Source organism: Scylla paramamosain, chromosome 17 (assembly GCF_035594125.1).
Source record: "Scylla paramamosain isolate STU-SP2022 chromosome 17, ASM3559412v1, whole genome shotgun sequence".
Lineage (NCBI taxonomy): Eukaryota > Metazoa > Arthropoda > Malacostraca > Decapoda > Portunidae > Scylla > Scylla paramamosain.
In genome coordinates, this window is record NC_087167.1 from 7,722,501 (window position 1) to 7,736,908 (window position 14,408).

The window sequence follows — 14,408 nt, forward strand, 5'->3', positions numbered from 1 at the left end:
AATTCTCTTTCACTGTTATTTTCTCTTGAGAAGGAAAGCTTATAGGAGCACTCTCTCTCTCTCTCTCTCTCTCTCTCTCTCTCTCTCTCTCTCTCTCTCTCTCTCTCTCTCTCTCATATACTCTTTTCTCTTCTGTCTTAATCTCTTTTCAGAAGTCCCCTCAATACTGATTCTTCATGTTCAATAGGACCTTCCTGGGCTTTGGTGAATGGCTGTGAGGTCAAAGGAAGTTGATGAATGTTTGCAGTTCAATAGGCAGTTGACTGATAATGGAGGGTTGATTAGAGATCAATCAATTTTTAATTATCCCCACAGAGCTTTACATCAATCATTAGTTACCCCAGAAGTGAGGCAGCTGGTGGCAAAACAGTGTTACCCAGAGTGGGAAAGTCAGCTTGCAGGGAGTGGCATTACAAGGTCGCCAATGGCTGTAATAGTATTATGGTATTTCTATGCATCATCAAAAGCATGATCTGTGTAAACCCCCGATGATGTACCATGAATATATTGCCTGAATTCAAACTGGACTGTGATAATACAAACTCACAATACCTGATTAAGATTTCTGACATAGTATTTTACCCTACTGCATCACCCTTCATTCTGACAGACCCACCTTGCTGCATCCTAGTCCTTTCAAAAAACCTATCTCATTTCTCCCTAACCAACAACAAGTTATCCTGTTTCTTCCACCAACACAACTTTATCCCCATGCCCTAGCACAGACTCATCCCATGCCCACGCATTATGTGTCATCTGATCTCCCATTGTGCCTTCACATTAACATATTCTGACTCATCCTGTTCGGTGCTTGATTACTTTTCCATCCATCCATTCCTCTGTAGATTTACCCTGTGATCTGTGAGGCTGAAGGTCAACACATCAGGCTCTGCAGTGATGAGTTGTCGTGGCTCCTTGAGGGGGAAGTCTCCAAGGGCCCGAGAAGTGGCCAGTATCCCTGCCACACGCCACACCCCTGTGAAGGTGATGAAGCCCCCGGCCTCTTTGATACGACGTCGTTCTTTCAGCTTCATGAGAGAGAGAGAGAGAGAGAGAGAGAGAGAGAGAGAGAGAGAGAGAGAGAGAGAGAGAGAGAGAGAGAGAGAGAGAGAGAGAGAGAGAGAGAGAGAGAGAGAGAGAAAGCAATAATATTAATGTGGTAAAATCTGCATATATATATATATATATATATATATATATATATATATATATATATATATATATATATATATATATATATATATATATATATATATATATATATTGTGTCTAAAATGACATTTCAATATGGAATTAATAACTTGTAATAGTCTATCTACAACTCCCATGACAAGAGAGAGAGAGAGAGAGAGAGAGAGAGAGAGAGAGAGAGAGAGAGAGAGAGAGAGAGAGAGAGAGAGAGAGAGAGAGAGAGAGAGAGAGAGAGAGAGAGAGAGAGAGAGAGAGAGAGAGAGAGAGAGAGAGAGAGAGAGAGAGAGAGAGAGAAACTCTTACCTGGTTGGGTTTGTGGTCAAAGGAGAGAGGTATGGTGGAACCCTTGAGGTCAGCCATTACAGCCCTTGAGTCTCCCACATTACCAATGACTAGCATCTCTCCATCAAGCACTGCTACCACTGCTGTTGAGCCTGTAGGATGTGAGGGATAGTAATGAGAACACAAGAGATGCATGCATACCACAATAGATAAGCATGAAATCTACAAGTTGTTGAATGACTTCGATATTAGAAAAGCAATGGGACCAGATGGTGTGTCAGGGTGGGTATTGAAAGAATGTAGAGACCAACTGGTGGAGCCAATTTGGAATGTGGTAAATAGTTCATTGAAAGAAGGAAGAGTGCCTAAAGAATGAAAAAGAGCCAATATAATGCCTGTCTATAAAGGAGATGACAAAATGGAGCCATTAAACTACAGGACAGTGTCATTAACTAGCGTCATGGGTAAATTCTGGAAAAAAAAAAAAAAGTAATTACAGATAAGCAATTTGGATTTAGATAAATACAATTATGTGTTACAAATCTGTTGAACTTTTATACAAGAGTGATAGATGTGGTACAAGAAAGAGATGTCATGTGTTGGAAATGGGAAAAAGTACAAGGAGACCTGCATGCACCTACAAAATGGGTGAAGATATGATAGTGAAAAGTAATAAAGAAAAGGATTTGGGGGTGATTATTCAGGGCACACTGTCACCAGAGAAACATATAAGTGGGATATTAGACTCCACATAGAAGATGTAAAGTAACATTAGAGTGGCTTTTACCTACATGGACATGGATATGATGAAAAAAATAATTACAACCATGATGCATCCCAAATTGGAGTAACCTGCAGTCATATGGTCACACATAGGAAGAAGAATGTAGGGAAACTGGAAAGAATACAGAAGACAGCAATGAAGATGGTGCCGGAATTGAAGGAAAAGACTTCTGAAGAATGATTGGAAGAAATGAGATTAACAACATTGGAAGAGAGAAGAGAAATGTGAGATGATGACAATGTACAAATTAATAAACCACATGGAAAATGTAGACAGACAAGTTTTGGAGAGACATATGGATGAGGAGACAAGATGTATGAGAGGACATACAAAAAAGATTAAGAAGAGTAAATGTCTTAGTTACATCAAGAAATACAGTTTCCTGTATTGAAGCATTGATTTCTGGAATAGTTTAACTGAGGAAGTGGTTACAGCTGTTAGTGTGAGTAAATCTAAAGAAAAATTGGATAACTGCAGATATGGAGACAGGACAAATGAGCTTTAGTTCGGACCCTGTACAATACAACTAGGTAAAAGGGAAGGTGACTATGGGACGAAAGCCAAGAGGTTAGTACAGACATCAGGAAAAGAGGTGGAAGAGCACTGAAAGTCAGTAAATAGAGGCAATACTGGGAGGAAAGGCACAGTGGGTAATTACAGCAGTATAAAGATGGAAAGGAGAAGGAACAGAGAGGCTCACCTGACATATCAGTGCGGGCCTTGCAGTGGGCTACCACCTGGCGATCCACAGCCAGGATCTGGTCGGTTAGGAGGCGAGTGTAGTTAATGTTCTGGAGGACATCAATGTAGCAGGAATCATTTTGACTCCCATTCCCTGTCCCACATGATCCAGTCCCTGCTACTTCCTCTTTCTTATCTTTAGAGGCTGTGGAGGAGGCCAGAGATGTCCGACGAATGCTAACTGAGCTGTAAGTGTCATCCTTCTTCAAAGACTCTGTGTTATTTTCAGTGCAGTCTGAGGATGATGATGATGATGATGTTGAGGAAGAAGGGGTGGTACAGGTGGAGGAGGCAGTGGAGGAGGACATAGTGGTAGTGGTGGTGGAAGATGAGGTGGCAGAGGTCATGGAACTAAGGTTCTCAACACATGAACCTCCTCCCGTCACTTCGGGCGCTGGTGTTGTAAGCTTGCTGTCAGTTGTGGTTGTGGATAAGGCTTTCTCTTGTGCATCCTGAGACTCTGTTCCTGGCTTGGCTGCTAAACTGTTTGGAACTTTGAGCCTGTTATTGTTGTTGTTGTTAGCAGGGCAACTCTCTTTGGCATCCTTGGATTCCTTTGAGTCATCCTCACCACTCAACCATCGCTTCTCTCCCTTGCCATTGGTATTGCAGTTTCGTATCCTGTTGTTCTGGGTCTTGCAGCTGCCATTATTGCTACTGCTTGTGCTGCATGTTCCACCAGTGGATGTCTGAGTGCACAACTGTTTTATTTTACTGATGGTGTTTTGAAAGAGGTTGTCCTTCACAAACTCAGCCGTATACTGCAGGGAGAGAAAGAAAGAGAAGAAAGATGAGAGGAGCAAGTACACACACACACACACACACACACACACACACACACACACACACACACACACACACACACACACACACACACACACACATATATATATATATATATATATATATATATATATATATATATATATATATATATATATATATATATATATATATATATATATATATATATCAAATGAGTTTCTGAAATTTGATTACATCTTACTTGTCTTTTCTTTTCTTTTCTTTTTTTTTCAACTATAAAAATATTTTTTTGTTCTAAATGTTGATTACAGCTTTATACCAAGTCAACATCTCTTGCAAATGGGATAACTGAAACAAGGTAACCACACCTACACATTTAAAAAAAAATTTGCCGCAAGTATTTTCATCTATCTTAGCCTCCAGGCATCTCATGAGGGAAGAGTGAAGAGGGAAGAGGGATGCTCATCAAAACAATATCTGAGGATAAATTGTACAGCACAAGCTTGTTTCACATTAGAGTTTGACAGCTAAGTGGTTTGTCCATGTTGTACCATAACAGACCCTTTCCACTTCCCTGCATCTTCAGGACCATATATATATATATATATATATATATATATATATATATATATATATATATATATATATATATATATATATATATATATATATATATATATATATATATATATATAATGATTTTTGTCACCATATACTGAAAAATATGACACACACACACACGAGAGAGAGAGAGAGAGAGAGAGAGAGAGAGAGAGAGAGAGAGAGAGAGAGAGAGAGAGAGAGAGAGAGAGAGAGAGAATGTTTGAGGTCGTTAATTTCTAGAGAGCCAAGACACTCACTGAGGAAGAGAGGGGGAAGTGTGACGTAAGATGGATGGTAGCCAAGGTCCTCTGACGTCTCTCTCAGCAGGACTACACGTTTTAAGAGAGAGAGAGAGAGAGAGAGAGAGAGAGAGAGAGAGAGAGAGAGAGAGAGAGAGAGAGAGAGAGAGAGAGAGAGAGAGAAATTTCCTAAAAAAAAAAAAAAAAAAAAAAAAAAAAAAAAAAAAAAATTACCTGTCCTTTATAACGAAATTAGTGCACGGAAAGAAAGCTCATGGGTATCACGAGTGTGGGTGAGCACATCCCATCCACCCATGTCAGGATTTGAAGGCTCGGATGTTAACTGTACGTGAATATTCGCTGATACTAAGAGGCTCAACCCCATATAAATAAAACGTTATACGGGTTTACTGAACACTAAATTTTATTTACGACCAACAAACAAGATGATGACAGGCCAGACTCCTGTATTCGAAAGTGTGGCCAGTGGGAGACATAACTTCGTTCCGTTGGTTAGAAGTTCGTGGTGGCGTCACAGGCAATAGCAGTGAAAAACTTTTGACAACATTTAACAAGAAAGAAATGTGTAAAGGCTAGAGACCTTCCTGATATCTCGGAAATGACTTCCACGCACAACTCTGTGTCCGGGGAACGAACACACGCGCCGTGGCGTAATGCCAATCCGGCACTCGCTGCAAGAAACATGCGCACACACCTTTCTGAGATATAAATATTTTCCCGGTAGTGCAAATAAAACGTTGAATTCCAGCTGTTTGATGTGTCAGTTAACAATGAAAAAGATTAATGTATCAATAAAATTTACGAAGGAGAAATTTAGAAATGTGGTGTGACATTGTACATGTTAGTAACCTGAGCACGCCAATACCTTTCAGAAATACTTGAAAACTGTCCTCATGCGCGAAGGCACCTTCACAAAGGAGGTTGCAGTTGGTTCTGGGGGGTCCAGTCTAGGCCAAGGCTGCAATGTCATACTTCCCCTTCTGGCAATGCATCCCCGCCCACAACGACGCACGCTCCTCCACGTGACAATATGAAGACCTTTTGTGGCAGCCGCTGAAATCATAACCCTCAGGCTACGTGTCTTTTCTTCCTACATAACGCCTTCCTCTTCACAGTCTTTCACGATGTTGTCTACTTTCCCTTTTCCTCTTATAGTATTTCAGTGCCTGCATTTAAGAGACTTACTGCACTCTACTCCACAAGCAGTCGTTACTTTCCCTCACAAATCTTCCGCCTCACATTACGTATACTTTGTTTCCCACTACTCCACACTTCATAACTTCATTGGGAGGTGTAGCATGCCAGCATTTATTTTCACAGCTAACCTATATAATGGGAGCTTCGGGTAAAAGTGACATTATTTTTATTGTCCTGTGTGCCTTGGTGCCAAGAAACTGCAGGTGGGTCACGTGAATGTGGATCAGGTGAAACTTTGCTATTAAGGAGAATGGGAAAGCCGGTGCAGATGTACTGGTAAAACACTTTACTTGCTTTCTAACAATTAGGCAGAGATCTCTTTCTGAGAATGGACCAAGACGTACGCAGGGACAAAAACACAAAGGAGGGAATGCTCGTACACCACGTGCCGTACTTGTCGCGTTTAATGTGTTGGGAATAGGTGACATGATTCTTCCAATCCTGCCGTAGAGTGTGGGGCCAAGCCACACTTCAATCACACGGAAAACAATTTGTGCTTCTCCCTGCTACTGATGATGATTATCATTGCAGTAATGTAGAGTTGCCTCTTTATCTCCTGGTTAGTAAAGTATGGAGGGACCACATAATTGCAACATTAACTTTCACCTTGTTACATTCAGGATATACCCAAGATTGTTTTCACTAACTCCTGTCAGGAACATTTGCCCACAAAAGTTAAAGTAATTACATAGTGAATAAACTGAGTACAATAACATATTTTGTATTCCAACCTTGACCCCAGGGAATCACTGGTAGCTGAGTTCATCACTACACCAAAGAAATTAATACTACACCCAGCCAATTTTTATTTTATTTTTATTTATTTATTTTTTTACCTTTTGAAATTACATACCATTATTACACAAATCTTGAAACAGATTATCATGCTCACTCTTAAAATCCTGCTCACTACAGTACATTACTACTGCAACAATAATGTTCACCATGGGTTTATTTGAAAGGTATAGATACTATATTATTACTAGCAGAGTTCAGGTTTGCATTTATATAATTTTCTTGCACACCTTATCAGCTTGAAAATGTGCCAATAAACTGTGATATTATAATCATTCCATAATACTACAACAAACACATTACACTAAAAAAGAAAAGAAAAATAACTGCCATACAGTTAAAAAAAAAAAAAAAAAAGGAAGTCAACAAAGTTGACAATGTAATGCACTTCAGCTTTTCCTACTAATCTCTGAGAGTTATAAATTATCAAATAATAAACACCCATGGCTCATACCCCAGGGAAGTGTGTGTGTGTGTGTGTGTGTGTGTGTGTGTGTGTGTGTGTGTGTGTGTGTGTGTGTGTGTGTGTGTGTGTGTGTGTGTGTTTTTCTATATTACTAGGAGCATTAAATTTGTGTGTCTCTGTCTTACTTTGTAAAACAATGCAGGTGACTTTGGAGATAAAAATTAATGCTTTTCAATGTAAACATTGATAACCTCTCCCCTAAAAAAATGAATTTTAAATACTCTCGCCATCAAAAGGTAACAGGAAAATGCAAAAAAACACTTAAAAGGCAGAAGAGCTCCTAACTGAATACATTTGTCCAGAATGTACAGTTATACAGAAAAATATCCTTATTAAAATTACATGAGTCATTTTGATTCAATGGACAAAGAAATATGGGAAATATTGTTTGAGTCCTGAATTATAGTACAGAGCTTTGATACACCTAAATGTTTAAAAATTTCTTCAATTGAGAGTCCCTCAAAATGCAGAGTGATAATACCACCATGCATTTCTTGTGAGATCTCCATGCTGAATGGCTGTGAAATGCTAGAGATTAGCTGACATCAACTTGGTATCTGATATCTGTGATCCACGACTCAAAAGATTCAAATCCCGATATGATACACAACACACCCTTCATGATGTTTCTGACAGCCAGGCTTACCAACTATACCAAAACTGCAAAGATCATTCTAAATTTTATCAAATTAAGTGTTCATGAGAGTAAGGATAATTTTCTGTACAACTGTACTTTTCGTGTTCTTAAGTGCACGTTTCTTGTGAGCTGTGCCAGAGCTGCAGTTCGTCATTTTGCTCAAAATCATTTTATGTAGTACCTATTACTGCATATAGATAGATGCCTAGCAATCAAACAGAAAAATAGATGGTCAATTAACCAAAGCAGAGAGTGTTATGTTGGGGCATATAGTGAGGATGGAACCAGAGTGTTTGGTGATGAAGATGTAAGGAATGTAAGATCAAGGGGATGGGATGGACAATGCAAAAGAACCTGTTAGATAGGAAAGGGATGCAGTGTATGGACCAAGGAAAAGTGATTGTGAATATTAAAGGTACACAGGAAGCACATAATTCCACATAAGTTGTCAAAGCAACATAAAAAGTTCAGAAAGGTGATTTCTTCAATGTTTTTGTAAGTTAGCACAATGGTGACTAAACTGAACCAAGCCAAATCAAACTAAGGATAACCTACACAGTAATCACTGTATATGTTATTACATGACACTAAGAAGAGATGTTGGTTCTGATTCTGGCCTTGGTGAAGTTCAGGAGGTTTAGCCTTTACAATGGCACCTTCCTGGTGCTGTCTTAATTACAGTTTCTTTTTGCAGTCTGATCTACTCTCTTGATTCTCTCAAATATAATTTAGTTTGACCAGAACTAGAACCAGTAGCCCTTCTCAGTATGTCTTTAGAGTAAGGTGAAAGTGGAGGCTCTATAGGAAGGAAGGGGATGAAACTGAAGACCTTGAACCTGCAACAGGAGGGATTTCAAAAGGTATTTTAGTGATAATTCACAAAAGTCAGAATCCTTATAAGTTGAAAAAGGCTGAACTCCTATTATGCCAACTTATGGAGGTTTTAGTGTAGTTGCAAATCCATAAATGGGTTTGTCTGCATCAGGTCCAATGAAATTATTAGATCAAGTACAGGATAGGATGGATCTGTTTTGATGCAATAGAGGTAAACCAGTTGTTATGTCAGACCCTGGTGTGGAGATACAAGACTGTACCTATGCTAAACAAAATAATTCTCATCCCCTCCTCCCCTACAGGTCTTTGGTATATTTACTGATTTTATCTTTCATTAATGAATTACTTGTTTATTAGTATATAATAAGAGCACTTGAATGTGAAGCAATGACTAAGAGTAAGACAGTAAATTTTGGTTTTTGGTCTGATGGTAATCACTAATTTTAAGAATCCAGTTTCATAGATTCTAGTCAAGATATGTCCTGACAGTGATACCCCAGTAACAGTCCAACTGCTATTTTCACTAAAATATATGTGTTATGGATTCACTTGCTTTAAATTTTGAATGCAAAACTGCCCTAAAAACAACAGGACAGTTCACAAACAGTAATACATTTACCACAAGATGAGATTCAAAATCAATGAGCAGAAATTCCTCATAAGTCTATATCACTGATCATTATAATGCATTGATGCTCCATGCCAACACAACCACTGTTTATATATACATCCCAACATACCAAAATGGTTCATCTCACACGCTACATTTCAGGATTCCAAAGATGTGTACTATCATTGATCATGCAGAAATATGCATCTTCAAAATCACAAAACTCAAGATCATGAAAATTTCAGTTAACATACTAAACATTACAGACCATTTTTCTGTAAACATATCAAATAGATATTCCACCTGACTCATAATTGTCCCACAGCTTCAACAATCTCCCATGAGTTAATGTTGTCCTCTTCCTTTGTGTGGAAACAGCAGGCTGTTTAGCACAGTGATGTTTTGGTGCTATCATGATGACACTTCTAGAATAATGATTCTATCAACAACTAACCTGACCAGACCTCCCATTTATTAGCAATTCTATCTTGTATTGAGTTAATGAACTATCAAACTAGCATACAAGATTTTGATTTGTTTGCCAAGAAAATTTCATAAAAGGGCCACTGGTTTTCATACCAGCTAGTAAATTTATCATATAAAGCCATTATGTACAAATCACTCACAATGCAAATTCATCATTGTGGCTGTTATGGTAAACACAGGGCCATCATGGTAAAATTTGGGCTGAGACTCATTAATGTACAATCACCAATGTGGACTGTTGCACACAGTCTGGAAAGTTTCATTCAGAATCAAACATTATGACAAGCCCTTCCTCATGATTCATTTCTTAATAAAATTGAAATATTGTTGTGACTGTCATTACAGTTAAACTTTGATTTTTGTCAGAAATTTAGCATTTGTGCATGCTGATAACTTTTTAATACAGTGTTCATCGTTTCATTCAATTTCAGTCATATATATTAACAAATGTATGGTATTATTCAGGAAAAGTCCAAAGTAAAATTACTGAAAACAAACTATCAGCCCACATTAGACGCAATTCGCATTAGATTTTCAATGAAAGCAATGGCAAAAAATGGTTATGGTTCTATAAAAAGCTTCCAGACTACCTATAACATTCAATTTTTTTTTCATGCATGTAACTGAAGGTAATAAATACATATACCATAAAACATCAAAAGAATAATGAATAATAAAAAAATTCACCACAGTAACAGTGTTACCCTTCACTGTGTTACAGACTTCTCTGTGGCTTGTTGCAGTCTATCCCCACATTACGGTATGACTTGCAAGCAAATGCAATATGCATTAGAATACTGTGGACTAGCATAAATATCAAAAATTAAATGTTGTTGATGAGCCCTATAAGTCAGGACAAAAAAAAAAAGTCTGTTTGTTAAGCTTTTATACGGCATTCACAACTGCATTTCCAAAACTAATCTATATGATCACATCCTAATCATACTATACTGTTTTATATCTTATACCATAATATAATAATTCAAAGAATGCACACACAAAGATTCGCAATGAAACACATCACATCGCATCACAGTGAATGTCTTTCTTGTCATCAGGTGAAACCTTCTGAAAACTGTGACAAGACTGTACAGTCATCCCTTGTTGTCCATGGGAGTTAGATAACAAACACACCCGTGGATAAGGAACATCTGTGTAAAATTAGTGCCCCCACTTAGGAATACCTCAGAGCACCAAAAACCCTTTTTAAGTAAAGAAAACTGCATGTAGTACGTATTTTGCAGTGTAAAACAGCATAAAACGACCACCATAAACTTTGTATCAACAATTTTAGGAAAAATATTCAGTGCTTAAAATGCTCAGTAAATATTTAGAAAAGACTGGCAGAAGAATCAACTTTTTTCACTAACATCTACTAATTCACTTTTATATTTTCTACCCAATAGTATATAACAATTAGATCTTGGTAAAATTTTATTTATTTATTTATTTATTTTGATATACGTGGGATAAGGTTGGATGCCACCAATGATGTGTCTCATCCCCAAGACCAGCTTCCTGTTGGGGGACAACATTCTTGGGTGAGACTGAGGCCTGAGAGAAGTTCACATGGCTGTGGTAAATTATGCATTTGGCATTGTATCACGCTTGAATTGGTTGGCTCGACAGTACCAGTTTTTCTTGGCCCAGCAATTGAGATCATTCCCACACCAAGAAACCAAGACACAGGTGGTTGTGAATCCTTGGTAGAGGACACCATCTTGGTGTCTATCGCTGACCATTCCGATGACACTGCTGGAATTTGCCCGATGTGAACTGGCTAACACATGATGTAGATTATTTTATTTTCCCAATTTGTATTTTTATAGTGTAGCTTGTACTGCTTGAATTGGCAACAGTGTGCCTGCATCACAGAAATCAATGCAAATGGTGGCCAGGCCAGGCTGGCGGAGAAGCTCTGTAACAAGACATGGACAATCCTAAAACGGCTTCATTTTTTTTTTTTTTTTTACACTGGTTACTTGTTCACTTTGTATTCTATTATAAGCACAGCTATGGATTACAAAGGATCATGAAGGTAGGTTTATAGTCAGTATTGGCCAAGACAAGAAATAAACAAATAAATAAAATAAAATAAATCAGTAAAAATTTGTACCTTCAGTGTATACCACGCAGGATAACTTTTTGGTATTTTTGAGTGAAAAAAGCATGCACTATACAGCACAAAATAGGGTACAATGTTACAAACATTTTGGTTATCAATTTACTAGAGGGAAAAAAAAAAATGATAACACTGGTAGGTTGCCTCTCATCGCCTCCTTTGTTATTTCAATTTGTGGTTGGCAGCAATCCATGTAAAAGTGAAACCACGGATACTGACACCGTGGGTAATGAGGGATGACTACATAAACAACTGCTTATGTGCATGAGGTTCAAAATATTCAATATAAAAAGATCTACATATACTGATGTCTACAATATCTACAATGTTGATAAGAAATGTCAAAACAAATGGCATGGGTAATTCACTAAACACGTAAATGAATGAACAATATTGTAAAATGATGGGTTGCCATACATATTATACAGTGTGTCTCATGAGGAAAGTCACATACAGAAATGAAGGATTAAATAATTAATGGTCAAGTGCTTTTAATGCCATAATTTAAAAGTTATGGGGTATTTGATTATGAGTGTGTATCAATATCAAGTGCTTACACAAACCTGTCCTGCAATGTCCAGCCATATGGAGTTCATTATATTTAAGCAACTAATGGCTACAGTGATACACTGTGATCTTGAACTGAATTTTATATTTACTTAACAAAATCTTCATGCGTGACAGCAAAACATAACAAACTCCAAATGGCAACGGCAATCAGCTGGACATCATGGGACAGGACTGTGTAGCCATTTGCCAGTGATGTAGGTTCATAATCAAACATCCTGTAACCCTGGTGTTAATATCATTTGACCATAGAATATTTCTGACTTTGAATGACACAATTTTTCATTTCTGTGAGTGTGACTTTCCTCACCAGACACACTAAATATTAGATAGTGGGTAACAACAGAAGAGAATACCAGACTCACCTGTCCTCCATGGCCGTCAAAAACTCCTAGGAAGGACAAAGTCTTGCTCCCAACATCCACATCCTGAATGACACAGTAACGATCCTCCATGGTGGCTCTGCGGCCCTGCAGGCCATATACTCCCACTGGTCCTTCTTGCAGCTCCCAAACTTCAGAACCTGAGGGTGCACAGGCCCCACCGAGATCCAAGCTTCGCAGGGTAGTATCAGCCACACGGTGCAGCCCTAATACACGGTGGGTGCGGGCCAGCCACTCCCACACGAGATGGCCACTATTTTGTAGGGCCACACTCCCCACAATAGCCAAAAACACTATGAATAAAAAAGGTCCCGGCTGCAACATTTTACCCTTGAATGTCTCTCCAGGGCCTGGCGTCACCATGTCCACCAAACCTGCTGAGGTGACGGCCAGGTACCGCCCCAGCAGGTGCACGTGAGCCCAGAACACCTCGCACAGCACCTCACCCTCCAGCTGGTCGTCCATCGTTGCTACTGACTAAAATAACCCGCTTACTGCCACCACCCAGCCCGCCCCGCCCACAGGGCGCGCCCCGCCCACTCTCGCTGCCAAACACAGATCACTTCCCAACCCTGGCTCCAATGTAGCAGGTCAGCTCCAATCACTCCCGCTGGTCAGTTGCAAGGATCCTCGGCCTGCTGCGTGACGTCATTGTTTATACGATGTCCTGCGGGATCACATATTGGGTTTGCTTGGCTCATTCTATTTTTGAAAGAAATTATTAGATAATTAGAATAGTGCACAGATAATTTTCTTTGGAAGTATGTGCATTCGAAAGCAAAGTTATGATTCTTTGGTTTCCCTTCCTAGAGGGTGAGATGAATCAACTTTTTTTTATTGGATATGTTCTCAGTAAAAAAAATGTGTGTGTGTGTGTGTGTGTGTGTGTGTGTATATATATATATATATATATATATATATATATATATATATATATATATATATATATATATATATATATATATATATATATATATATATATATATGATTCATTGACTGTTTATTGTTGTATAATAAAAAAAAAAAGTTGGTACAATAAAGGAAGATGGAGGAGCCTGCCAAATGAACCCTTAGTGTAGCAGGCAAGGGGCGCCTCCCGCAGTCACACCGTTGCGGGATTCGCTGCTGCGGACTCAAGGATGAGTGTTATTTTTTTCTTTTATCACTGCTCAGACTCACCCATGCATGCAGTCACTCTCAGTGAGAAGTCACATAGAGTAGGGAGAGGAAAGCACGTTTTTCCGTAGGTCCATATGTTACATAACAATATACGAGTCACCGTGTAATACAGTCACGACACACAGGCAGGCACAGGAGCGACCGACACTCGCACTGTCATTAGTCAATTTCACACGCGAACTATACTCGCAAGGACTCAACTCGCTTTCCCTTGTCTTCTTCACGTCTTGGTTACATCGCGGTCTCGGTAGTCTCTCTCTCTCTCTCTCTCTCTCTCTCTCTCTCTCTCTCTCTCTCTCTCTCTCTCAGTGACACAGAGTGCCTCAAACCCTGCCTCCCATGTCATCACCTCTGCTTGGCGACACCTAACTACACCTATCCAAGCTTGTAAGATATAACTATGAGTCATACTGATTATTAATACCGCTAATTGCTACTATACTCTTTATGCACACACACACACACACACACAGAACTACAATCAGACGGTACCGTATAAAAATTA

The 14,408-nt window shown here is 38.9% G+C and overlaps 1 protein-coding gene across 2 annotated transcripts in view; it reads right to left on the reverse strand.

Annotated features, from left to right (window-relative positions):
• The window catches only part of LOC135108412 (serine-rich adhesin for platelets-like), a 20,233-nt gene extending 6,110 nt beyond the window's left edge, over positions 1-14,123 (reverse strand). Inside the window, exons 1-5 of one of the 2 annotated variants that reach the window (XM_064019368.1) lie at positions 13,904-14,123; positions 12,706-13,425; positions 2,958-3,759; positions 1,495-1,625; positions 852-1,028 (exon numbers count right to left, since the gene is read on the reverse strand). In XM_064019368.1, the coding sequence (XP_063875438.1) occupies positions 852-1,028; positions 1,495-1,625; positions 2,958-3,759; positions 12,706-13,188 (1,593 nt within the window). In that variant the 5' untranslated portion in view covers positions 13,189-13,425; positions 13,904-14,123. The remainder of the gene's footprint in view (positions 1-851; positions 1,029-1,494; positions 1,626-2,957; positions 3,760-12,705; positions 13,426-13,903) is intronic. The other variant, XM_064019367.1, reaches the window with a different exon arrangement.
• Between the last annotated feature and the right edge of the window lie 285 nt (positions 14,124-14,408).